General features: G+C 36.1%; 4 protein-coding genes across 7 annotated transcripts in view; 2 read left to right on the top strand and 2 right to left on the bottom strand.

The window, feature by feature from the left end:
- Window positions 1-15,398, bottom strand: part of LOC118740432 (rho guanine nucleotide exchange factor 7) — a 167,912-nt gene extending 152,514 nt beyond the window's left edge. For 3 of the 4 annotated variants that reach the window (XM_036471977.1, XM_036471978.1, XM_036471973.1), the window contains exon 1: window positions 14,714-15,398. The gene's annotated coding sequence lies outside the window, so the exon portion shown is untranslated. The remainder of the gene's footprint in view (window positions 1-14,713) is intronic. The other variant, XM_036471974.1, reaches the window with a different exon arrangement.
- A 3,928-nt stretch (window positions 15,399-19,326) lies between these two features.
- Window positions 19,327-20,385, top strand: LOC118740438. Its single transcript, XM_036471985.1, has 2 exons — window positions 19,327-19,495; window positions 19,578-20,385. The coding sequence occupies exon 2, from the start codon at window positions 19,675-19,677 to the stop codon at window positions 20,305-20,307; it is 633 nt and encodes a 210-aa protein (XP_036327878.1). The 5' UTR covers window positions 19,327-19,495; window positions 19,578-19,674; the 3' UTR covers window positions 20,308-20,385.
- Window positions 20,386-21,081: 696 nt separating this feature from the next.
- Window positions 21,082-21,913, top strand: LOC118740440 (mediator of RNA polymerase II transcription subunit 11). Its single transcript, XM_036471988.1, has 3 exons — window positions 21,082-21,244; window positions 21,311-21,558; window positions 21,628-21,913. Exons 1-3 carry the CDS (start codon window positions 21,166-21,168, stop codon window positions 21,820-21,822), a joined length of 522 nt encoding a protein of 173 aa, XP_036327881.1. The 5' UTR covers window positions 21,082-21,165; the 3' UTR covers window positions 21,823-21,913.
- LOC118740434 (nuclear fragile X mental retardation-interacting protein 1) lies at window positions 21,836-23,767 on the bottom strand. The gene is made up of 3 exons (XM_036471980.1): window positions 23,480-23,767; window positions 23,162-23,427; window positions 21,836-23,070 (listed from the first exon to the last, which is right to left on the bottom strand). Exons 1-3 carry the CDS (start codon window positions 23,672-23,674, stop codon window positions 21,915-21,917), a joined length of 1,617 nt encoding a protein of 538 aa, XP_036327873.1. The 5' UTR covers window positions 23,675-23,767; the 3' UTR covers window positions 21,836-21,914.
- Between the last annotated feature and the right edge of the window lie 3,708 nt (window positions 23,768-27,475).

The raw sequence follows: 27,475 nt of genomic DNA, 5'->3' as shown, positions 1-27,475 counted from the left end.
CTAACCCCCCAAAATATTTAAACTATTAGGCGTGTATGTGTACATTTAATTAATTAGGGCCGTGTTACGCCTTATGGTGAAAGAACTGTGGTAAAATCGATGGTAAAAAGAAAAGTGGCAATAAATGAACATTTTCAAAGAATTTGGCAATTTCTGGGAATATTTTTCGCAGGCTTTTATCAATTTTAACAGGATGATGATCAGAAACATTCTCCGAAACTCTGGGGAAATAGATATAAATCCCAAGTTTTTATAATTAAGGAGTAAACCTGCGTAAAACCCAGATTTGAGTCCGACAGAAAACTTATGGAAGTGTTGGAAAATGCCACTGTTCAATTGCGAAAATTCACATAATCGCATGCAAGACCTTGGGCATGGCGTTGAGGAAACCCTGTACGCAATCTCAACAGATTTCATCTAAAAACTGTGCGAAAGTATCCAAAGATGACCATAAAAGCTAAAATATTCCAATTGCTTATGGCCAATTTATTAAAAGTCAAGCAACTGGTAAAATTATTTTTTTTATAGCCTTCTGATGAAATAAACATTGGAAATGTGAAATGTGAAATGTGAAACTAGATTACAAACAAGTAATTTTTAAACAAAAAACTAAGCCGACTTCAATTCTCATATAAAAATTTAAGATGATCGTTAATTTCTTCATGATCCAATTAGCGGATCGAAACAAAATTAGTATGGGACCACCCTTGAGGTACCACCTTGAAAAAAGAATGAACGAAATCGGTTAACGTGGTCCAAAGTTATGCGGTAACATACATACAAAAAAATCTAAAAAACAAAAAAATATAAAAAATTCCGACGAACTGATAACCTTCTCCTTTTTGTGAAGTCGGTTTAAAAGTCTTTGTACATTGCGAATATATCGCAAGAAAATTCACATTATGTATTACTGTTGCGGTTTTGCTCCTCAGTGTAATTTTATTACCTTATTTCATATATGTACATACACATCGTTACTTTCAATAACTACATAAATAGAAAGACCCTATCTAAGATTTTTGTTTCTCTACACGGTAGTTATGAAACTTTATAAAAGCTTAAGTTCTTCAGCTACGAATTTATTTAAGTATTTATTTATTTATTTCGTTTTGTCTATGAATTTAGAAATTCTTACAGACTAAATTCCAGTTTCACGAAAGCAATTTAAGTGGACATTTTTTTCTGTCAGATTTCATATTAAATTTAAATAAAAAATAATTTGTTTGGGAATTAAAACCGAGTATAGTGGCTGAGAGGTCGAGGTCCAAAGACGCAAAAAGCTTGTTCAAATCAGCGAGAGTCCTATTAAACCGGGCATTAGCATTAAGGCTGCTTTTAAATAAAAACTGAAACTCATTTATTGATGTAGTAGTTGTTTTTAAATTCTATTAGGTCCTTAAAGTGTGCTTACACGATATGTATTTCCATCTGTAAATGTGACTGTTTCGATACAGATGTAATTGCATCTGTCTGTTAGTTCACAGTATTCAATTTACTATTTAAAATTACGTTCTTTGAAACCGACATAAATCAAACACAAATGATTCTATCTGTATGTCCGGTGAAAACAGAAACATTTCTATTTCGTGTGTAAGTGCATCTGCTTAGTACCGAAACAAATCTCATTTGCCTTTGCATAATATGTTGGCATTTCCATATGTGAAAAGTGGCTTGTACACATGCAAATACATACCGTTTAAGAACACTTTTAGTGAGCAATTCCCAACCGACTTTTGTTCAAAGTAGAATTTCGAAAGAAAATAAGATAGGGACTTTTTGTGTTCAGGTCAGGGTCGTTACCTAAACCAAAGTTTCCCAAAATCTTAAAGATAATTTAAAATGTGTTCCGAATTCTGTAACGATTTCGTTTCGAATTTTCAAGGAAAATCGTATGAGGGGGTTGACACGAAGTCGTAAAGAAATGTCCTTTGATTTCTAAAATAAAATTCTGAAAAATTTCTTGAAGAATATTTTGTCAAATTTCTTAAGGACAATTCTTAACCTTTAATGTAAGAATATTTTGTTCTAATTCTGAAGGAAAATTGTAAAAAATGCTTAAGTTTATGGACCATATGTATATGTACATACGTATGTATATGTATGTGATTTGCAAAATTCGATTTTAGCTAGAGATCGAAAAAATAATAACAAAATCCTTTTTGTCTATGATGCAACTTAATATTAATTATTTACATAAGAGTTCACAACAGTTTTCAGGATTTCAGCTAAGTGTGTACATTAATATACCATAAGGTAAGTATTAATTTTAAGCGCTCAAAAGACAAGTATTAAAAATTTTAGTAAAAGGTCAGTGTGACATAGTAAGTACAACACATTTTAGGCAGTAGGTATTTGGTATTTGTATTGTGTCCGGACTCAATCCTTGATCAGTGCGTGAAACGTTTACGTTCGGAGGGTTAACTGCACCTTGTCAGAGTTAAAAAAAAGTGTTATTCTAGCTTCGGTGTTGTTCAGCTTAGCATTGCCAACTTATTTAGCTACATATAAAGTGGGCGACAAAAGTCTAGGTACGAAAACTTTTTCGCAATTAATGCGAAATTGTGTAATCTTGTAAGAGCTAAGGTATCACTTGGACCGCTGTCAATATAATTCGCTAATATTCTATCCTTTCCCACTAAAAGTGAGTTGGCTTCCCTCTTACCTGATTTTCTAAACGCTTTCCTTGACATTTAATCATGCAAACAATTTGCGGTAAAAGCAGTAATAATCGCAATAATTAAACTTATCTTTTTTGCCTTTTAAAATTTCTTGTTTTAGTTTTAGTTTTTGTTTAATAATCCCTTTTAGAATGTAGCACAAACACAATTTTATTAAGTTTTGAATTTGTCGCATTATTATTAGTACTTTACTTTTTTAAGATCAATTCGAAAATCCGGATACAACGCCCTGCCTAGTATAGACAAGTTTTTTAATTTGGTTTTATTTAGTTTTAATTATTTTTTATAAGAATATAGTTAATTCCCAAAAAAACATACAAATCAAAGTTTCAAACTTTTTTTTAACATTTATAAAAATGAAACAAGTTTCTATAAAGTTTAATAAAGATTTTTAAGAAAACTGTCGGGTATGCATTTTTATAGCCCATTTAATTTTAGTTTAGTTTATACTTAGGGCAAAATTGAATTACACAAAATTCGAGTTGATTTTTTAGGACTTTTTTTTTTTGAAGGTGTTGCGTCGTCGATTTTTTGTATATGGGAGAAAATGCCTAGCACCGTCAGCTAACAGAATTATTGAAAATCAACGCGAATCCTTACCCACTTTGAACGTGCCCAAATATACCAAAATTTAATGGGCTATAAAACTGCATACTTAAAATTTCTTTAAACATTCTGATATAAAAGTTTAAAATTTTGGTTGAAAATTTATTGAATTTTCCTTCTTGTAGAAAGTTTGAAATCTTTGTTGAAACCTTTGTTGAAACCTTTATTGGTTACTAGAAATTCATAACTATATTTTTATAAAAAAATAATAATAATTTAAACTAAACAGAAGCAATATAAATTGTCAAAACTTGTCAGTAGATACATGGCGCTGCTATTTTCGTGAACACATATATTTGTCTGCGAAGAACTGGAATTTCGATGGGTTTATTCTTAGCGCCAAATATCATAATTAACCTAATTTAGAAATAAAAATTTTATTTATTGTTATTCCCGAGTGAAAGCAATTGATATTGAGATAAAACATAAACTTAATGTTTTTAAGTGCGATTCCTTGTAATTTTTCAAAAAAAAATTCAAATTTTTCTTAAATTATAAACTACTACATTGTATATTTTAATGAGTCCCCCACATCTAGAGCCACATCACTTGAACGTAAGAAGATTTATGTTTCCGTGTTGGTGCCACAAATTTTAGAACTGTATAATAACCCATCTTATCGATTTCAATCAAGTGTGACGCAATGCAGCAGCCATCCACCACTGTTCTGCCCTTTATTATTCGGCAGATCAGAGCAAAGTAGGCAAAGTAAAACAAAATTAAAAACAAGAACGAAAGCATTTCTTTGGGCAACCTAAAATTAGTGCGCCCTCTAGAGCGTGTGCAACTGAAGTGTGAAGATCAGCGGCATTGTTGCCGCCATATAGGATTTGAAAGGCGACAGGGCCGCACCGCACAGTCTACAAAGAGACATATGTATGTAGGTATGGATGTATGTATGTATGCACATTAGAGTGGTTCAAACACAAAACACTCTTTTTTGAAATTTATAAACGCTACAGCAAAATATTGTTATTTGTGACCAAAAAAGAGACACGTATTTTTTTTTTTTTAAGAAAGTATTTTAGAGGTTTTTTATAAAACACTAATGTTCTCAATTTTTTTTATTTTCGTGCAGCTGAAAATGTGGTTTTTACATGTAATTACTCTGGTATTATTAGGGAACATTCCCTTAATTATATACCTGTCTTACAGCCGCACTCAGAAACGTTCCTTAAATTGGCTCTAACGGGCACTTAACTAATGATCGTTAAATCTGTTAATTAATGTTTCCTCTCAGAGTTAAAAATTATGAAATAAAAAATTTAAGTATGGCCCCAGTTGCGGCCCTTCATTTTTGTGGCGTCACTCACTTTTTTCGTTCAGTTTGAAATAAAATATAAAAATAAGTATTTATATCATTTTGCGCGTACAGGCTCAACGGACGCAATGGCTGAGTGAGCAGAGCACTGGCGTGCCAATCGAGAGATCCGAGTTCGAGTCCTAGGGCAGGAAAATTTTATTTTTCCTTTTTTTAGTTTTTTTTTTCTTATTTAATTTTATAAACTATCTGTATTGAATCTTTTAGCTTTTTTGATCTAATTTTCTTTTGGTGTATAGATTTTATTGCTTTAAAAAGAAAACATTTTTTTTTTTATTTAATTAAATTGTTTGCTAAAAGACAAACAAGACCAATAACAGGCCAATTCTGGCATCTGTCTTTCAACTCACCTCAGTCTTTCGAGAGACAAAGTCTTTATATTTCGGCAACTATCTTGAAAGCCCTTTTCTGTATATAACTAATTGACAGATGTGCTAATAGTATTATTGTATTTATCGCTTAGCAATAAGTTTTCTAAAAACTAAACGAAATGAAAAACAGGAAAAACTAAAAATTTTAGAAACTGAAAGTTAAAGAAAAGAGATGAATCAAAAAAGTTTCCGAACGTTAAATAAAATAAAAAATGTGAATTTTTTAAGCGATAAAACTAAAAAAAAAATTGTATTAAAAATAATTCGTTGCCGAGGATTGAACTCGGATCTCTTGAATGGCACGAAAGTGCTCTGCTCACTAGGCCATTGCCACTGTTACAGCAACGTTATCGAAATTGAAATTTATTGAAAACAAACAAAAAATTTCAAAATCATTCGTTAAAAAGTTAAGTAAGGGTTTTCGTTTACTTAACTTTAATGTTCATTAAATGCTGGTAACGAACCATAACTGACTCTGAGAGGGATTTTTTTTCAAATCGTTGCTGAGGGACACCTTAAGTAATCATTAAACGACTCTGAGTGCGGCTGTTAGCTATCAAATGAAAATACGCAAAGATTTTTTATATAAAAAAGGATCACGAAAGCATGTTAATCATAAGCCATTAACACATGAGTAACACTCTTCTACTCTAAAAATTTGTGTCTAATGGGCTGATAAATTTTAAAACCTACTTGAGAAAATGGTCCTTAGCTTCTGATCATGTATTTTGTATAATTTTGCAGCTTATATATATATTTTTGATTATTGATATTATCCAAATCTTATTTTGAGTGGCGATTTTTTGCAATTTTTGATGTAAAATAAAATTAAGCTCGTTTAATGTAATAATCAGCGAGTGGAACACAAATTTTAAATTATTTACTAACAAAAATAAGCGCTTTTTTTAATCATTTCTGAACCGAATTCAACGAAATGCTAGTGTAAAATGTTTCGCCGCAAATACGTTCTTCTCTTCTTACAGCTTTAACGTAAATGCGTGGTATAGCACGGAATAAAGAACATGTACAATTGAAAGAACATAAATCCCTGACAGCAATTTAAACCTTAAATTATTACATATCATCGTGTTTTTTTATACCCGAGCGCACTTGTGCACAAGGGTATTATAACTTTGTTCACATAACGGTTGTTTGTAACAGGCAAAACGAATCGAGATAGATATAGACAAATGTATACATAAATGATCAGGATGAAAAGAGAAATCGATTAAGCGGTGACTGTCTGTCCGTCCGTCCGTCCGTCCGTCCGTCCGTCCGTCCGTCCGTCCGTCTGTCCGTCTGTGCACACGATAACTCGAGTAAAAATTAAGATATCTTAACGAAACTTGGTACGTGTACTTCTTTCGGGCGTAGGACGGATGGTATTGAAAATGGGCAAAATCGGACAATAACCACGCCTACCTCCCATATAACGGTAATTTTCAGAAATACGAAAACTGCGATATTTTAGTAACTACTGAAGATTATTCACTCAAAATTGATATTTGCAATAACTTTTAGACGAAAAATAAGAATATTATAAATTTTTGAAAAATGGGCGTAGCCACGCCCACTTATGGTTACATGTGTATATCTTGGCAACCGCTGCACCGATTTCTTCCAAACTTGGCACAGTTATTGACCTTGGTACAGGATACCAAATGGCTGAAAATTTTAAAAATCGGACAATAACCACGCCTACATCCCATATAACGGTAATTTGGAGAAATACGAAATCTTCGATAAATCAGTAAATATTAAAGCTAATTTATTAAAAATTGATGCTTGCAACAATTCTTTACCAGGAAATACGCTTATCATAACATTTTGGAAAATGGGCGTGGCACCGCCCACTTATGATCACATATATGTATCTCGGTAACCGTTCCACCAATTTGTACCAAACTCGGTATGGTTATTGTGCTTGCCACATAAAAGCAAAACGTTCAAAATTATTGAAATCGGACTAAAATTACGGCTTTTCATATAACGGTAAATTTAAAAAATGCTTGAAACGTCAATATTTCGAAATTTAAGGACGCTAATTTATTCAAAATTGATACGCCCCGGCTTACCATGTAGCGGTAGCTTTCGGAAAGGTGAAAAGCCATATATGTAATACTTGCGCCGGGTATTTAATGTTCGGCCCCGCCCGAACTTAGACTTTCTTACTTGTTTTTTTTGTAATTATCAATATGATCTCAAAATAATGATAATGAATTAAATTTTTGATACATTTTCAACATTTTACTGTAAACAATAGAAATAACAAAAATTCTATAATGTCAATAATTCATTAGAATGTAGTGGACCACAGATATTTACCATTAAAATATTAACGTTTAGGTTAATAAAACTATAGCACGGAATTACCTCAACAATTTCTTTAGGGTTTAATTTAATGACAAAAAGAATTAGTGAGATAGTTTTTATAAGAATTTAATCAAAATCAGAAAAAATTTAAAGTGTTGAAAAGCCCTATTTACGTGTTAGGCACGGAATTATGTACCCTGTAAACGAAATATGTACATAATTCCGTGAATCAGAAATATCGCTTTTAAGGTAATTAAATCTACCGGGATGAATTTGGCAGTTACACAAACAATTAACAGATGTTTAATGAATACTAAAATATAATCATAGTGAGAAAAATACTTATCGTTAAATTTTTACAGCCTTAAGAAAATACACTACAGTCGTTAACACTTCGCCTAGGACATCTCCTTACATGATGTTAATTCTCCGAACTACAACTTATAGACTGCCTGATATTATATAAATATAATCCATAAGTACAGTCAGAATAGACCTTATTAGTTCGTAAAAATTAAAGTTTATGCTGGCATTTTTCATTTGATCAAACATTCTAGCAATTCCTTATTTAACTAAAAAAATCGGAATTCCGCGGACTCACGTACTACCCCGCAATTGTGTGCATTTACCTTATACCATGGTAGTTTGTGAACACGGCTGGAAAAAGTTGGGAAGTGTTCTCTGATAATTTGAAAAAGTTGAGATCTGAATTTATCAAAACAGTCCGGGAGACTACACCCCATGAATAACCTTTCCCAATCCACACCAGAAATTAGATTATTTAAGTGCTCAAAGTCGCAACGTGAGTAATTAAAATTAGAGTTCAAGGCAGTTTATATTTATTTCATTATTTATTGAGCTCATTGGGGTGATTAATTTGTCTTAATTGTAAGCTAACGAATCCATCGATTAAATAAAATTCATGGGGGCAATTTACATTACTAGGAATAAGCAGTGTATCATCCAAAAGGCATGACCAAATAATTTTGCTAAGATTATAGTCACCAAGTATACACAATTGGGCTTACTTATTTGCAAGTGATAAATCTAAAACATTATCTACATGATCACAATATAGTTTCTCTGAGCTGTTAGGTGGTATATAAGATACACAAATGTATAGCTTCGCCCCATCACCATCGGTAGATAGGGTCTGTTGGATACTTCGCCGACCTAAACGGGGTTAGATCGCCGAAACAACAGCCCTTGGTCGGGTGAAACCCGAGTCATTCCGGTACGTAGAACCGGCTGTCGTGGGAATGCTAGAAGATATAGAGGCCTCCTCTCTCCCACAGAGGCTCAAACGGTGGTCGGCAAATTATCTGAGTGGTCGACATTCGTCGGTAACATTTAGAGACAAAACCAGTAAGCAGCGAAAAATAAAACAGGGGGTTCCTCAGGGTGGTGTCCTTTCCCCGCTACTGTTTAACTTTTATATTTCAAAGCTCCCTCAACCACCAGAGGGAGTCTCGATTGTCTCCTATGCCGACGACTGCTCGATCATGGCGACTGGGAATGGAATTGATGACCTGTGTTTGAAAGTAAACGGCTATCTCTCCGAACTTTCTCGCTTCTTCACTGCAAAGTGTCTAGCCCTCTCCCCTACGAAATCCTCCGCGACCCTGTTCACAACCTGGATGAAGGAGGTCAGGTTACCGCTGGGGATTCACGTCGATGACACACCAATTCCGACGGTGAATAACCCCAAAATACTCGGAGTAACATTCGACAGCCTGCTCTCCTTCTCTGCGCACTCAACCGCTATTGTCAATAAAGTACAGAGCCGCAACAAGGTCCTCAAGTCGCTAGCCGGCAGTACTTGGGGCAAAGACAAAGAAACGTTGCTGGCACCATACAAGGCAATAGGCCGGCCGGTTTTGAACTACGCAGCGCCAGTGTGGTCGCCAGGGACTAGTAGGACGCAGTGGACGAAGCTACAGACGGTACAAAATACGGCACTTAGGACAGCGACGGGATGCCTCCTGATGTCGCCAGAACACCACTTGCACGGCGAGGCGCAAATGCTCCCAGTTAAGGAGCACAACATAATGCTCTGCAAGCAGTTCCTGATCGGGAGCCACAGAAGTGGCCACCCAAACAGACAGCTGCTTGCAGAGGAGCCCTCGCCTAGGCACGTCAGGAGGCATCTATATGAACTGACGGACGAAGTCCAGAGGTTCATTAAGCAACCTCTGGACCCGACAGCGTACAGACAGGCCCTGAACGGCATTCACAGGGACTCAGTCTCGAGTTATGTAGACTCTAGACCTGTGAATGCCGTTCTAGGCATACCACCCCCGGAACTTGACGACAACGACTGAGATACCAACCGATCTGGGCGGGGTTGTTGTAGCCGCTACAACAACAACAACAGGGTCTGTTGGAGACACGTAATAAAAGCGGCATTACAGCCGCACTGATAAAAATTTGCTACACTGTTGGAACTGCCCACTTGATTATGCGTTGCTAGAAATATCCACCGAACGTGATACTTTAATAATTCGTGCAACACTGCGGTTGTGATTGCATCTCGAACAAGCCCGTACACATAGCTGGCCGTGTTGAGAATCAGCATTTTTTAGGGTAACGACAGCGGCGCCTATGCCACTTTTTACAGCGATGAGAACGCCGCCCCACGAGTGGTATCTGTTGCAGTACTGTCTCTATCTTTGCGAAAAACTGTAAACAAATTTTGATCGAAGAACTCCTCATTGCAAAAATTCATATTAAGCCATGTCTCCATCAAAACAATAACATCGAAATCGGTGCGTGTTGTAGCGAGATAAATATACATCATTTGCTTTGGTTCTCATGCCAAAAATATTTTGAAAGTAGATTTTAAATGAATTATTTGACTTGGGAGGAACAACTAACTTGGGGGAAGTGGCTCGCTTTGGTTTTGAAAAAAACGGAAAGGCCGAACATTTACGTTGGCCGGACAGACCAACTTGAAATTGATGTAATTAAGGGATTTCTCATTAGTATCTTTTTAATAAGCTTGTAGCAGACAATTAGTTGTTTGTCAATGCCGGCATGTTTCTCAAGGTAATCTGTAATGTCAACTTCTGTAACCGATGGCTTAACAATGACAAATGCAGCCACTTAAAACGCTCAAATACATCCAAGTCATTACTTTTGTTCCGACCAAGCAGTTTTTCAAAATTCAAATTGGATTTGTTCGAAACCCGGCACTCAGGAGTTTTTGGCGTCGCTGATTACGAATCTGAAGTCATTTTTTTTTTTAATTCGGAACCAGTATAGCTATAAAAAAAAAAAAACTAAAATTAAAACGTGGGTACTGAACGTGTTAAGCATTGTCAAGGTTTGAAACTCGTTACCAATGGGTTTCTGAGTTTGCTGATTACGAAAATGATGTCAGATTTTCAAAATTTAAAATGGCAGATCCAATATGGCGATCAATGGATCAATGGATCCGCCATTTTGAATTTTTACAATATGACATCAGTTTCGTACTCAGCAACCCCAGAAACTCACTGGTAACGAGTTTCAACCCATGACAATGCTTAAAACGTTCTATATCAACGTTTTAATTTTAGAAAGATTTTTTTTTAATTTGATAGCCATATTGGATCCGTCGTTTTGAATTTAAAAAAATTGACTTCAGTTTCGTAATAAATGACCCCAAGAACTCCAGAGTGCCGAGCTTCGAACGAATCCCATCATTTTTAAAAAAACTGATCGCCATTTTAAAATTTTGAAAAACTGACTTCAGATTCCTAATAATAATAAATAGTAAAGAAACCCAAGAAACCCCCTGGTAACAAGTTCCAACCCATGACACTACGTAAATCCTTCAGTTGGAGATTAGTGTTAACCAGAGATGGTGAAAGCGGCCCTAAGACAGGTATGTGACCACCAGAGTAATTACGTGTAAAAGCCAAATTTGTAGCTGCATTTTAACATGTCACAAAAATAAAAAAAATTTAGAACATCAGCGTTTTTATAAAAAACCGAAAAGCGCGACCTCTAAAAAACTTTTTTTCAAAATGAAAAAAAGAGGTTTCTTTTTTTATCACAAATAACAAGATTTTGGGGTAGCGTTTATGAATTTCCAAAAAAAAAAATTGAACCACTCTAATGTAGGTACATAATGTATATGTAAACACATTATTTGTACAAATTTAGTGTGTACTTCTGTGGCATCAAGTTAAATTATGGTCTTGTGGAGTGATTTAATCTGGTTTCTTCTATTTAAGACAACTTCCTAATTTACAAAAAAAAAAAAACATTTTACAAACATCGCCAAGGAGAAACAGAACAGAATTTGTCAAATTGCATCGTGCGCCGAACAGCACACACAGACAGAGAAAATATTGCGCACCATGAATGAAATTTCCCATTTGTCGCAACAACTTACAGAATGAAATCTTAATAAAAAATTCTCTCATTGCAATGTTGTTGCTGTTGCAACCATTCTGAAGCAACAGCTTGCAGTGTGAGGCATTGACAGGCCAGCTTCTCACACACGAGCACACATACACAAATATTTTTATATTTGTGTGAATTATAGAGTACGATGGCACAATGGCAACCTGGCAGCTGAGGTCCCCTGCGAACATTGGCGCCGTCGTTGGAGTAAACATTATAGCCACATCACAACTCAGCCCAGCCAGCGGCCTGACTGTAAACCGCAAGTGTCATTGAGGCGCAGAGGCAGCCACACACTAGAGTATTGTGTTCAGTGGCCATTAAAAGTTTAAAACAAAAAAAGTGGTAATGAAACTTTAAGGAAAATTGCTTTTGCAACCAACACGCATGACCGATTATTTCCCATGAAAGACGGGTCTACGTAATCGGAACGCCCCAGATTTATATCTGGCTAAGGACATTGAACCTCTGGGCCTAAGGGCCACTTTCTCAATGTCTGGTTAACACTAACTTCAGGTTAACCATCGTGATCGACGAGATCGACTCCATAACATATAAAATTGAGTCGATAACCATGTTTAACCTCAAATTAGTGTTAACTAGACATTGAGAAACCGGCCCTAAGAATATGATTTATCTGCCTTTCGACCCAGATTTATATATGTTATATGCATGGAGTCAGTATCGATAACGATGTTTAAGCGGAGATTAGTGTTAACCAGACATTGACTAACCGGCCCTTAAGGCCGCTTTGTTGTTGTTGTAGCGGCTACAACAACCCCGCCCAGATTGGTTAGTATATCAATTATTGTCGTCAAGTTCAACTAACGGAAGACCGAAGAAGCGTGCAGCCTCTATAGGGCCTGTCCACAAGGACAGAGGCGTCAGTTGAGTCGGGTTTACCGGGCATACGAAGAGATGTTTAGAGTCGTGGGGCGTCTCTCCGCATGCCGGAGACTCATCTGACACATCTGCATATAATCTGCTCAGGTACGAGTTTAGAAGCTCCGTCTCGTCATGTCAGGTGATTGAGTGCCTAGAACGGCATTCACAGGTCTGGAGTCTACGTAACTTGAGACTGACTCCCTGTGAATGCCGCTCAGGGCCTGTCGATATGCTGAGCGTTCCTCTGCAAGCAAGCGTCTGTTCGGGTGTTGCTGTTGTTGTTGTTGTTGTTGTAGCGGCTTACAGAGCATTGTTTTGGGCTCCTTTATGGGCAGCATTTTCGACTCGGCAGATGGGGTTCTGGCGACATCAGAAGACATTCAGTCACTGTCCGCTGCGTAATTTAGAACCGGCCGGCCAATTGCTTGTATGTTGCCAACAACGTTTCTATGTCTTTGCCCAGGTGCTGCCGTCTAGCGACTTGAGGACCTTGTTGCGCTTTGTACTTTTTTGATAATTGCGGTTGTATGCGCCGAGAAGGAGATCAGACTGTCGAAGGTTATTCCGAATATCTTGGGGTTGTTCCTCGTCCAAATTGGTTCGTCATCGACGTGAATTCCCAGTTGTGTTCTGCCGTCCTTCGTCCAGGTGGTTGTTGTTGTTGCTGAGGATTTTGTAGGGGAGAGGGTTAGACTCCGTGCAGTGAAGAAGCGAGAAATCTTGGCGAGATAACCGTTTACTTTCGAGCAAAAGTCATCAATTCCATTCCCAGACGCCATGATCGAACAATAGTCAGCATAAAAAACAATCGAGACTCCCTCTGGTGGTTGAGGGAGCTTTGAAATGTTAAACAGTAATGGGGAAAGGAAACCACCTTGTGGAGCCCCCCGTTTTATTTTCCTGGGTTTGGCGAAAATGGTCCTTAGGGACGGTTGTTCAATGTCTGTTTAACACAAATCGGAGGTTTCTACCTCCTGTCAAATACAAAGACTGCTTTATCGATCACACATCGAACAACCGGGCCTAAAACTCGGATAAGAAAAATTTAAATATGACTTCTTGCATTGATACGGACGATATCGCACACCCTCTTCAAAAGAGTCAAAACTCAAAATAATACGTTTGTCAGAAAATGCGAAAAACTATTTCTTAGCCCATGATAATCATATCGGCAAGGGCGACTTTGCCTAGGTGTTTTTAACAAATTATAACAAGAATTTACCCCGGCTTTTGCTGAAAGGTAAATAAAAGCTCTGCGTGCACTTTTAGCGCATAATCTCAAAAATGCCAAATTGTGAGTTGTGACTCTTTTGAAGACGGTGTGCGATATGTGCAACTGTGTTTACAATAATATGGAAATGACACACTGTACATGCTATTCCTCTATTCAGTTGGATACTGTTGTTTTCTTACTGCTGCAAGCGACCACTTGCCGCCCTCTTTTGTTTGTTGCTCTTTTGTGCAAATAACAAAACGTATAAAGGTAAATAACAGTTTCAGAAAAAAGGCAAGAAACGAGCTTGGAAAATTGCATGAAGTAAAGTGCAGAATATTGCTGCCACCATTGTCGTCGCTATAACGCTGGCAATTTTTGCTGGCTACCTCCTCATGGGTTGCATGGCACCACCATATATGCAACTCATATGACGCATCAATGCAACAGACATCACAGTCAACTAGCAACATACATACATGCATACCCAAACCATGAACATTGTCCCTGCTCTAGATGATAGTAGCACAGAAAGAGGGTGCGACGAAAGCCGGTGTTCAAAGGAAAGCAAAGAGGCGACAATGCGAGAGACCGGTGTAGGTACATATTGGTTGGTATGTACAAATACAACATTGCAGCGGTAATGGAAGGTTAGAAGTAGCTTAAATTGCCGTTGGATTTATACTTACATCCTTAAAATATGCATAGCACCATTAAGTATTAAATACTACACTAAAAAGAATTGAATGTGTCTAACTTTTTTTTCTGATCATGTAATATACATAGATAGGTATATACATATGTATGTACAAACATATGAATATGTATACATACATATGTATGCACTTGGCACCATAAGCGATAAATCCAACTGGTTATAGTAAATTAAGTTTAACATAAGATCTCTTAACAGATACATATGTACATATATGCTTACCAAATACTTACGCTGTCCAGGCTGGTTATGCCTAAATTTGTTGACTTTAGTAAAGCACTGATGCAGCAATCCCACCTTCTCCTACGCGAAGCATGGCAATTTTATGATTCTACCCGCACAAACATACATACGTACATATGTAGGTGCACCAACGTTAGAGGATTGGAACGAATCGAAATTTTAATATCTGCTTGTTCTTATAGCTTTTTGATGGGCAACCCAAGGAAGCAGATTCTGTTGGCACATATATTATCTAAACTTCTCACAATTAACCTGTTTCACTGCATAACGTATTAGGCAATTGACATTTATGCATATGGTTTAATCACAATTTTCTAATATGTTAATGGAATATCAATTGGTTTGCTTTTATTTTTAATAAAGCGTCGGTGGCGACAACGTAGTCGGCAGCGGCAGTGGTAGAAGCTTGTATGCGCTGTTAGTTGGTGGCAGCGACGTCAACGCCAAAAGCAACAACAGTATAAAGATTTTTGGGCAGATAGAGAACGGATTGTACTTTTTTATTATCCTAAAAGGCCAGATATTGGCCTGGAACTCGGCGTTCACTTTACTACACAACCAAAACTAAATAATAAACATATTTGTGCAATTTTTAGAACGTTTCACAGCGAAAAAAAGGCGACTGAAATGACACACTCATAAATTTGCTCGAAAAATAGCTCGACTGCCAAAAAATGACTAACTGGGTTGCCAACTACCACTGATTGATTAACCGCCCTATTCCCACACCACTGACAAAACTCAGCGGCTGACTATTGCCTTGACTACTGCGCCTAATACTATGCCGCAAATTTATTATAAGCTGTCGTATGACAATTGTCAGTTTTATTGTTATGACTTACTGAGTAAGTGACAACGGCGAAACAATGTTTATATTGTGTTTTAGGCGCAGTAATTGTGACAATAGTCATATGATGAAATTTGTCAGTGTTGTGGGAATAGGGCGGTAAGTCTACACTGAAGAGTAATAGGGGGAAAAAAACTACCCTTTAGTAAATACGGTCATAAAACAAAAATACAAGATCACCCAAGAAGAAAAGTAGCCCGTTATAATCATTGCTTTGAATATGTGCCGCCAAAGAACGTAAATATACCTTTTTTGGTATATTTGCATGAATGTAGATATGATAAGGCTGAATTATGCATACTTTGCACTGCACTGCATAGCCTGTCATTTTACGTAGGGATATAAAATCAGCAGACTTTTACACATGGGTAAATCTCTCAAAAATAGAAGTTATTGAAAAACAAAATTTCAGTCATGTTGCAACCCAAGGGTACTATGTTTGAGCAAAATATAAGCAGCCTCGAAACTTTGGTGTGGAAAATATCCGTTTTAAACATGGTGATAACGTACGCGACAAAGAAAGAAGTGTTTTAAGGCACACATTCAGATATGAGAAAGTCTTCGAATCATGGGAGTTTTTCTTTTCCTTAAAAATTCCTAAACTAAGCTAAATAATGTACTTTTACAATCCTTCCAATTTTTAATAGAAATTATCTCTGGATAGTTTTTATTTAAAAAAAAAACATAATAACGTAGTAACACATACTAAATTAAATATTTAATTAAATTTTTTCAGTTCTTCTTTCCACCGACTCGCGTTTTCAAAACCTTTTTCCGCCATCTGAATACGAAATTTAGTTATAAAGCCGTTTTAATTCATTTACTTGTATTTTCGGTTTACATTTTTATGGGAACACCCAAATGTAATTGCGTTGGGTAAACGTTTACACGAAAAGCTCAATAAACAGATTCCTTATGTGACAACTCTCATGCAATGCCAAGTATGCATAACTGCGCCTTTGGGAGGGGAATCGTAGTAGGGAGCACTTTTGTACAAATTGGTGTAAATTATTTACTGATATTAAATGTTTAATTTATTATTTTATTTTATTTGCTAATTAAAAGAGATATTTCATTCATAAATTACAACTTTACAACTTCCATATTAAAAAAGAAGTTTGTAAAGCTCTTGTATAGCGCATGTATTTAATTTCCTTACATTTGTTTAAAATTACAAAAGAAAGAAAATCTACGCACGTGCGCATGTTAAATGACGACGGCAAATAAACGAAAAGAGTCGCAGCCATCTTTTTGCCTGGATTATAATGGAAGTAACAGAACGGAGTGAAGTGTCACTTAATTATCTATTGTATGGGCAATGAATTCAAACGATTATAATGCACTTGAACGCAATGTAAAACGGGAGCATCTAAAATAAATAGATCCTTACGAATTCGCCGCGATTTGTTACGATTCGCCCCGTGCATTATAACCAAGGTATTTTTGTTATTTAATTTCTTTATTTCTGTCATCGATCACTATTTCTTCAACGTTCTTTGTGCAAAATCAAATTTGAGGCGAATTCATTTACGAAACTTAATATCAAATCGGACACGAGTTCCGAAGAAGGGTCAACTCGTTATTTTTGCAGCGAGTGTGAGGAACAAGGGCGTGCCTTCCCTTTTGCCCTAGTACGTTTTTTGATTGGGTGAAAAGATAAGACAGGCCCTTTTTACTCACACTCGTTGCAATTATAACGAGTTGTCCCTTCTTTTGGTATTTCCCAGTTTTAAAAACAATAATAGGGGTCTTCCCTTAAACTTGTAAAAGCCTCGTAAATCTTATAAATATCGTAAAATTACGAACCTAGTAAAAGAACTGTAAACATTTGTATGAAGCTCTATTTACAAGGCCCTCGTAAAATTACGAACAAATTTTATGTGCAACCGACCTCGTAAACTTCAGTGTTGCCGATGCCTCGAAATTTGTATACTAAAATGTATGATAATATAATGAAAATAATTTAAAAGAATATTGAATTAATTTCATTCACTAACCGTATTAATTTGGGTTTTCTGATAATTTTCGGCATTTTTAGTTCTATTTTAGCCAAGAGTGATAGAGACAAGACGGTGAGATGTTAAGGAAAATACTACAAAACAAAAATTGCTTCACAAAATCTTGATTGATCTGTCAAACAGTCACCTTACGCACCTTTTTATACCTTTTCACATAGGGGGCGTTTCCATAAAAGCCCCGTAAACTTTCGAGTCTTACAGGCTAACCTAATATTCACGCACACCGCCAATTTACTGTCAAAAATTTCTCATGCACATACAACTTGTATGGGATCAACCGAAATTGAACGGCGTGAGTATGAAGCTAACTCAATTTCCAATTTTTGTCCCGCGTGACATTTTGATTTGACGTTTCGCTCAATGAAATCAAATGCAAACTACTCACTCAAGCCAATTTCGGGTGACGCAAAAAACAAATTCGACGGCGTGCGTACCAAAACGCAAGCCGCAAATATTAGGTTAGCCTGTTACACAGTTTAATGGGCTGTTTTTTCTTACGCGTAAAAGCACATTTAGCGCATTTAGCTCTAAATGCTACTCTAAATGTACATTTATCCATACAAAATTCGTTACCTAAATGCAACTCCATTTTTGCATTAAGGATCTAAATGCTAAAAGCAACCCTGTGATCATGATTCAATAATACAAGGTTAGATAATTATTGACAGCTGCGGTTTGACACTCCCTTACAAAAGGTTGCATTTGCGAAGGACAGAGAAAGGGCAAGAATGCAATCCCTTGTTGCGAAAATGGTAGTAGAAAAGTACGCAAAGTAGGCAATTAGTAGTGAAATTCCTTTTGTAAATTCTTAAGTATTTGCAGGAAATCTGGCATTTTAAACGAAATGTTGAACGTAATATTTATATATCTACGTGAATTACGTAATTTATATGCTATTTAGCTGTATAAAAACTGCAAAATGACTCAAAATTAAAATAAGACTACTATGAGATTGATATAAACATCCAATGCTTATGTTTTCATCAGTTAAATATGCTTCATATGCATATACAAATAAACATATTGCACAAAAGCTTATACTTTTATTTCACACCAAAGCTACACTGTTTCCAGGTAAATTTGCAAAGAAGCAACACGGTGCCACCGCTAAGGGAGCGGTGCGAGAGAGACAACTGTCAATTTATCGAACCTTGTATTATTGAATCATGCCCTGTGATCTTCCAAAATTTCCACGATTCGAACATGGTTTAATGAGAAAAAAGTGGCAACATTGCTTTTTCGCGTATACAGTGGCTAGCTGCGTTTGAGTGATCGCCGATCGAGATTTCATTTATTATTTTACATTATTTGGATAAAGAAAAGTTACGCCAATTCAACATCGATGTGATGCTGCTAGAAATCTGGATCAAATTGTGATCAAATCTTTTTTTTTTGTTTCCTAATTAAGTGAGGAAATTTTAATTGACAGCACCGACAAATGAATATATACACAAACAAATGTTCGGTTATGGTTAAAACAATTCAAGTTTTTGTATTGAATTTTTGGTTTAAAATGTATTTTTTCCTTTTCAGTAGGGTTTTTTGCACATTATCTTCTGCGAGAGAATTGATCGTAATAGATACGGATATCTGAATAAGCGACTGGAACACGGCTGTTTGTCAAAAGCATACGATTTCGAACTCCCGTAAATGTACATTTGCTAAATGCGATAGCATGAACGCTCTTCGAAAACATATGTTCGAAAGTGATAAATGTTGCATTTTAAATGCAGCAAAAACGCTGCATAAGACTTTACGGATTTAGGGGAAACCCCTAAATCTTTTGTTGGAAATGGCAACACATATCGAATCACAACGAATGTGTTGAAGAAACAACACTGCATCTTTTGGAGAGTAGCATCAAATCCAATCAGCCTGATGCATCTGTTGGTGAAGGTAAGATCGGCTGTGCAGTTTATGACTTTAACAATAATGTTTCCTACCTATACAACATCAACGACAATCTCACCTCCACTAGTGGAGAATTTGTAGCTATTCTTCAAGCAATAGAACTGGCCAAGAAAAATACATGGAAAAAAATTTTAATTTTCTCAGATAGTTTGGCAGCAGTCAAAATGATTACTCACAAGCAGTCCCAAAACTTTCTAATAGCCGAAATCCATAACCAGGTTAGTAACTCTGAAATAGATAAACTAATCATTAACTGGGTACCAAGTCATGTAGGTATAAATGTCAATGAAAAGGCAGATATAGCGGCCAAAACAGCACTAGTACATGGCAAAGGTCTTACTGTTGATTTAACACCCCAGGAAGCCATTAGGAAAATAGGGTGTACGTTATGGAAGGAAACTATACAAGAGGTTAAAAACAACTGCATCAACTGGGACCGAGATCTAAACGACAGCATTACGGCTACTGCACGGAAACCGTGGTTTAAGACCGAAAAATATAGGCTCAGACCCTACGATATCAAACTCATCAACAGACTAATGACTGGATACACGTACAATAAATCCTTTTTACACCTGATGCATAGCCACATTTCAAACATGTGTAATAGTTGTAACATCATAGATACACCAAATCACGCAATCTTTGAATGCTCCAAATACAGGCAACTGAGAGACGATTTTCACATTTTTGAAAAATTTAATAACATAGACGAAGTCCTCACGACAAAAAATCCACAACATTTTCAAGAACTTATTTCGTTTATTTACAAAGCCAAACTTGACAAAGCGCTTTAAAAGTCAAAAAAAAAAAGAATATGAGGTAGAGAGTTCAGAGACGTTCAAACAATATTAATTGTTAATTAATAAAAATAGGAAAAAAAAAAAAAAAGAATTGAAAAGTATAGTACAAATTTGCAATCCTAAGACTGAACTAAAATTACAATGCGTCTAACCATTGTAAAAATCGCTTAGATACATATATATATGTAGCCAAAAGCACCCATCCATGTAATAATAATCATACTAGATGGTTTCAGAAAACTAAAAATTAGCATTCATAACAATGTGATCTATTTTTAAGAAGTACCCATATAATACACAACAATGTACTAGTCATGACTTAAAATAGGCTGTGCCAAAAAAAAAAAAAAAATAATAAAATAAAAGAATACAATTTTATGTAATCAATGTAAATATCATTTACTCTCATATATATACATGTCAATCAATGAACAACATCAAAATGTACAACAATCATAAACATTCACTCAAATGTACTAATACATCTCATATCATTTTGTCTAATCTATCGTTATCGATTAAGAATGCTCATAAAATTATACATTTCTCCTTGTCAACGACTACCTCCACCCTACCACAGCTGCTAAGGACAACGAAATTCCAAACTCAGCCAATATAAATCACATCGATTTCTGTAAAATACAACACACCCGTGAATAATCTGGCACTGTAAGGGTAGCAATCAAGCCCCGCCAACATCACCTTCGGGAGGAAAAGGTTTCCAAAGTCAAAAAAAAAAAAAAAAAAAAAAAATCCAATCAGCTGTTTTTGTTGACAGCAGACGCCACAGATAACGCGGACGCTTTGAAGTATTGTAATTTGTATGCAGTTTTTGTTTAAATAAAGACAAAGATGGCGCATAATCCTTTGGATAAAATACATGCTCTAGACGAAATAGAGCAGGAAATTATAATGTGTCTTCAAAGTGCAGGTTATTTTTATAAACATGTGTATGTACAAGCAAACCGGCACAGTACAAAATAACTTATCTTATCAGGCCAAGCATTGCAGGAGCTCAGCAAGGAAAAGTCTTCTCAGAAAAGCGCAGAAACTCAAACGCAACAATTTCTGAAGTCTTTATCAAATGTTGAGTCCAAACTCAGCGAACAAATAAATTACTTAACACAAGTCTCGACTGGTCAGCCACATGAGGGATCTGGATATGCCTCTGCAAAAGTTTTGCAAATGGCTTGGCATAGAATACAACATGCACGCTCTAGAGTGCGTGAGTTGGAAGAGTCAAAAGTAAGGGCTCATTAAACACTTATTTAAGTGCAACCTCTGATTTTTATGCTATTGACGTTTTCTTTTTAGGCGAAATACACGCATGCCGCCCGTCAGCAGCAGCAACAACGCCAACAGCAACATGCGCAGCAGCTAGCGCAGCAGCAGCAACAACAGCAACAAATGGCGCAGCAACAGCTACAACAAAATCAGGACAATTCTGTGGGTGCAGGCATGGCGTCAGGTGGAGGACCTCAAATGGGGCAACAACCTCCTAATCAATAAAACTGTGCTAGACTTAAGATCAGTGTATGCCTAATTTTATTAAAAGTATTTAACAATTTCCTTTGCAAACTTAGTAAACGTAAAAAATATATTTATTCTTTATTTTTCTCGCCAATGCCAAAAAACTTGTTCTCGCATACATAACGAACACATTGAAGTAACACATTGCGTTCGTGGCGTATGTCGGGCTCAAGTAATTTTTCCAACAATGTATTCTGCTTTCGCAATCGGGCTTTGCGATAGTCTAGTCCAGATTTTCGCTTATGAAGTTGGTTAAGTTTTGTACGTTTACTAGGTGCCGGTTGATTGCTCACGCTATTTGAAGTGCCTTCAGCGGGCTCAGTGGTTTGCGGTCGTTTTATTGGCATTGGCAGGTCAATTGAACGTGCTATTGGAGCCTCTTCAGGGCCTTCGTCATCTGAGCAAACAAATTCTTTCTTTGTACTATCATTTGAATATTCTACATTTTTACTTGTATCGGCATTCTCATCGGCTAAATCAGCAGAATTATCCAAATTATTTTCAAGATAAAGTTTTAACGGATTCTGTTCTGAAGATTCAAAATTACTTTCTGGTTCGGTTTTATTTTCAACTGCAACCACTTTTAAAAGCTCTTCATCACCGTGCAGCACGGAAGCTGTGATATTAACAGACTCTTTGTCGACAGAATTTTCGGTATGTTCTGCACTTTTAATTTCTTCTTCCGATTTTATGTAATCTTTTGAAAAATCCTCACTTTCGTTGAGTCTCTCATCCTCATCAGTATCTTCTTCAGAATCATTGTCCGACCCGTACATTCCGAGCAAACCGCTTAATACATTTGTCTCCGTTGGTTTCTTTGGCTTGACATGTTGATAGTCGCTAAGCCCACTTGTACCTTTAAACATTAGCACGCCATCACAACTTCTTTCAATTTCTTCCTTTTCTACGGTTAGCCCAGTTTCTTTTTTTACTGTTTTAATTTTCTCTATTTGCTCATTTTGCTTTTTCTGCTCAAGTTTTTGTTTTTCTTGTTTTCTACGCCTTTTATTGTTTTTTCGGGTAGTTTGCGCGTCCCTTGATTTTACGTTGTTTGGCTGGTTTTGTTTTCCTTTTTGCGGTTTTTCAAACAAGTCAACGTTATTCCGTGCTTTTTTTCTATCGTCATACTTTCCAAATCGGCTTTTATTGGCTTCTAGGCGTTCACCTCGCTTTTCACGCTGCTCCTTGGCTCGTTGACGCATCAGCGAATTTTCTAGTGTGGGATATCTGTGGGATTTTTGTAATACATGCATACATACATACATTGATTTATGTATATTTTAACTTAATGCAACTAACTACGTATTTATGTACTTACTTTCGCTTCCTTTCTTCGCGCCAAGCTGCTATTTCCTCCGGAGAGCTAAGCTTTTTAAATTTGTCAAATAGTCCTGAGTTGTGAAGAGTAGTAACATGTTTATCCATAACTGATGGATGCCCACTATAGTTGCAGTTGTCAAATGGACACTTTTCATGTTGAATTGTGTGGCGTCGCAGATCATCCATCGATTGTAACTCCATATCGCAAGCTTCGCAGAATTGAGGTTCCACTATCGCTGCCGCTTGCACGACTGATGCAGTGAACTTTGAATGAGGATACATTAGGTTTAAATTATACAAACAGCAAAAGTGTCACCTTTATGTGATTTGTCTTCTGTAGGAATTTCCCTGGATATGTAGCTCCGCGTTTTCCATACATTGGTGGTGGTTGATGTCTTGCATGCAAAGTCATACCTGAAGGCGTAAGAAAGTGTGGCTTCATTGCCAGCGATTCCGGTACTTTTTTATTGAAATTAGGAGAAGGTAATGCGAATTTCTGTGGAGTTCCCATCTTTCACGCTATTTCAAGATCCTCGTGTTTTTGTTTACAAAACAATCTTTGACATTTCGTTTCCCACATTGTAGGAATTAGTAGAGGTGCAAAACTATCGATGGCACTATCGATGTTTTTTATTTTTCCTACTATCGATTGTTTTTTGGTCCTATCGATAGTCCGACAGACATGTGATTTAGTATTTATTTTAGTTTTATTTCTTCTTTTCTTTTCATTTCTCTTAAACATCCAAGTTGAACTAAAAATTTATTTGCTACTTTTTTAAAAGAGTAATGTCAAATTTCGAAAATGACGGAAAAACTTGCATCTTTAACAATACCGCTAAAAAACTGATACAAATTAATTTATACCAAAACTTTTAATATTATCTACCACCGCTATTTACTATTTATGAAAAGGTAAATAAAAACCATTACTTCTCAGATAAAAAATGGTTTCTTCTTCTAAAATTGAAATTTACTTGATGAATGCCTTATATATGACGGAGGATATCTAAAACCACAAATATAAAATTTCAGTATGCCCAATTTTTTTCCATTTCAATTCATTTCAAATTATAACTTTACTTCTAACTTAACGGTTAAACAATTAAAAAAAGTGTACAGTAGTTTACCAGAATATCCAAACGTAGTTTAGAAATATATTCTTAAGGAAATCTTCATACGAAAATTGAGCCAAAACCATATTAATACGATACTATCGACGATATATCGATAGTTGTGAAAATAATATCGAAAACTATCGATGGTCTGACTATCGATAGTTTTGCACCTCTAGGAATTAGGGACACAAAAAAACATCGATGCATCGGAAACATTGATGTTTGCTATTCGATATATCGAATAAAATCGACGTTTTGGACTTTCCGATATACATCGATATATCGATGTATTTTTATTTTTCCAAAACGATTATAAAGGCCCGTCCACATAAAACTTTGGCGTTGCGTTGGCGTTGGCGTCGCTTCAACAGCTGACTATGAATACATGAATTCAAATGCACCCGTCCATATAGCCAGAATTCGGCAACGCTCACGCCAACACAAAGCAAAAAGATGGCCAACTCTCATCTTTTCGCGTGCGTTGCTCGTCAGCTGTTGCAAATAAATAAAATTGTGTGAAATATTTTCCCCTTTTTAATCAATGGCGGGCAAGAAATATCGTTTTTAATGCAATTATTGATATGAAATATTAATTTATCCGTCGTTAGTATGTTAATTTAGTGGCCCAAGCATTCGCTGCCAAGCGTTCATTGTAGCAAGCATACTTTTAACGTGCATTCTGTCAAACCAACGCCAACGCCAAAGCCAACGCGAAATTTCTATGTGGACCGGCCTTAACCCTCACTACTCCTTTCTCTGTTGGCAAGAAGAGGGGCTGAACATTTTTGCAGAGAGCACCTTTCTGCGTAGGCGGCCTTCGGCCGCACTTAGGGATTATAACCCTCACTAACTAGAATTCTCCTTTCTGTGTTGCCGAAGAAGAGGCTGAACAACTTTTGCAGAAAACAACTTTCTGCATAGGCGGCCTTCTGCTTTCTGTTTTGCTTAAGAAGAGGGGTTGAACACCTTTTGCAGAGATATTTCATGAATATTTTTTTTTTTGACAGCTCAGCTCGGAAACTTGCAAAAAATAGCATAAATTAGTGCCCAGATATAGTAAATTTTATTTTTGTAATAAAGCGTCAACTGTTGTCTACAAGTGTTTGCAAAAGGTTTTTGATTCGATTCACGCGTTTGGGCACAGCAACCCAAAATTGTTGTACAAATTCATAAAGAGTACCCGCCGTTTCTTTTTAATTTTCAGGTGTTCCAAGACTGTTTAAAGCATGATAAAAACATAGCAAGGTAGAACCGTTCTCTCAATTTGTCGGCCATGATTTTTTTTTGAAGTTTGCCAACATTTTAAAATCATATAAAAGTGAAAATAAAGAATTGAAATTGTTTGAAATTGTTGTTGCTTGAGATTGAAAATGAAAATGTGTGTGTGAGTTTGTGAGTAAATTTAAAAATTAAACTGTTTGGAAACGTCAAGAATTTTAAAAGTGACTCTCAGCGGTTCTACCTTACTATATTTTTATCATGGTTTAAAGCATTGTACAGTTTCATAAGTAAAAACACTATCAGCTGATTGCCAAAAAATGCCTACAGCTGAGATCACCTGATTTTAAAACGCACGTTTTTGCAACATTGTTGCATTAAAAAGGTTAAAAAATCATAATATATCTTATTGAAAAGTTTAAAAAATTTCGTGCAAATTTAGGAATTTATAATTAAAAAAGCATTACTATAACTAAGAAAATATGAATTAGTGTAAATTTTGTTAGTCATAGATATTATTTTGAAGTACTTTTGTCGATTTTGCATTGATTTTAATGTTACCATAAAATGCAACTTTGTGATTGTAATGATGCATTTTATAAGTACCATAAAATACATCACTGCATATAAATATGGCCGCGGTCCACGGTGCAGCGAACAAAGGTGGCGCCGTCAGTGGTACCGCTACTTTGGTTTTGCCGATTTTGACAGTTGTGGTAACTTGTAAATAAACTTTTGTTTACAAAGCAGCGAAAGAGAAATTTGAACTATAAGTGAAAAATCAGTTTAAATTGTGTTAATTTGCAATTTGTGAGTGATTCTTGAGTTGAAGACTGCGTAAAAACTAATACAATGAACACGGTGCAGCGAACAAAGGTGGCGCCGTCAGTGGTACCGCTACTTTGGTTTTGCCGATTTTGACAGTTGTGGTAACTTGTAAATAAACTTTTGTTTACAAATCAGCGAAAGAGAAATTTGAACTATAAGTGAAAAATCAGTTTAAATTGTGTTAATTTGCAATTTGTGAGTGATTCTTGAGTTGAAGACTGCGTAAAAACTAATACAATGAAGTGCTGTGTGTTAAATTGCGACAGCCGTCAAGATGCAAGAAGCGTAGATGCAAGTGTAGCGCTGGGACGAATCGTTGCATTTTGTGTACATAGGGCACGGCAAAGCCGTTCCCCAAATGTTTCTCTATTATTACATTAACAGCATTTCCTCACAATGATTTTGTTTCTGCTCCACGCAGCCTCCATTAACAAGTTAACTAATCAATCCCGCAGAGATGCTGCTGCAGTTTTCTGTAGCAGCCTTAATTGCAAAGCAATGGAGTGCACTAAAACGTTTGCTGAAGCAGCCTCAATTGCAAATTAATGGAGTGCACTAAAATATTCACTGTTCTCTAATAGATTAGGTGAAAAATGCAATATTTTTGCATTTAGTAAAATTAAAACACGTTTTTCGCTGTAAAGTGAACTGCTTTGGCAGTTTCAACTCGTTCTTCTTTTCGCTCTATTCTTTGTTTACTTGTGGTACACAAATGTCAATGCCCAGGACGGCGCAATCTTGTATTCTATCATTCTTGATCCAACTACACAAGATCTGACAAGATGAAGCAAAAGAAAAAAGTAATTTTCCGGCTGACGTTTGTAATTTCGGGGCCATGTTATTTTCTGTGAAAAGCAAGGCGTATTTAACAGGTGATAGACGCACCCTTTTATTTTTCTTCGCCTCACGGCTTCATATGTCAAATGGCTGCTGTTGATTGGTTGGGGCAGTTGATTGTTTATTGTTTTCTGTTCTTTTTCTCATCCTTCGTATGAAATTTTTGACAGTCCTCGCCGCAAAAATTAAAACAAATTACAGTATATTTTGTTATTGGTGTACCGATACCACCTTATTGAATACGCCTTGGTGAAAAGTAGAGGCCTGTATGCAGCTCTCAAGAAAAGCAAAAACTCCATATAAAATGACGTACA

This window comes from Rhagoletis pomonella, unplaced genomic scaffold, assembly GCF_013731165.1.
Source record: "Rhagoletis pomonella isolate Grant_MI unplaced genomic scaffold, Rhpom_1.0 Rhpom_scaffold_00006, whole genome shotgun sequence".
In the NCBI taxonomy this organism is placed as follows: Eukaryota; Metazoa; Arthropoda; class Insecta; order Diptera; family Tephritidae; genus Rhagoletis; species Rhagoletis pomonella.
Note: the sequence above shows the minus strand (reverse complement) of the source record. Positions and strands in the feature narration are given on the sequence as shown.

Coding starts and splice junctions, on each gene's coding strand:
- LOC118740438 (XM_036471985.1), top strand. CDS start 19,675: ATGATTACTCACAAGCAGTCCCAAAACTTTCTAATAGCCGAAATCCAT.
- LOC118740440 (XM_036471988.1), top strand. CDS start 21,166: ATGGCGCATAATCCTTTGGATAAAATACATGCTCTAGACGAAATAGAG. Junction 21,245..21,310: donor AATGTGTCTTCAAAGTGCAG/GTTATTTTTATA, acceptor TTATCTTATCAG/GCCAAGCATTGCAGGAGCTC. Junction 21,559..21,627: donor GTGAGTTGGAAGAGTCAAAA/GTAAGGGCTCAT, acceptor TTTTCTTTTTAG/GCGAAATACACGCATGCCGC.
- LOC118740434 (XM_036471980.1), bottom strand. CDS start 23,674: ATGGGAACTCCACAGAAATTCGCATTACCTTCTCCTAATTTCAATAAA. Junction 23,428..23,479: donor AGAAGACAAATCACATAAAG/GTGACACTTTTG, acceptor CCTCATTCAAAG/TTCACTGCATCAGTCGTGCA. Junction 23,071..23,161: donor CGCGAAGAAAGGAAGCGAAA/GTAAGTACATAA, acceptor AAAATCCCACAG/ATATCCCACACTAGAAAATT.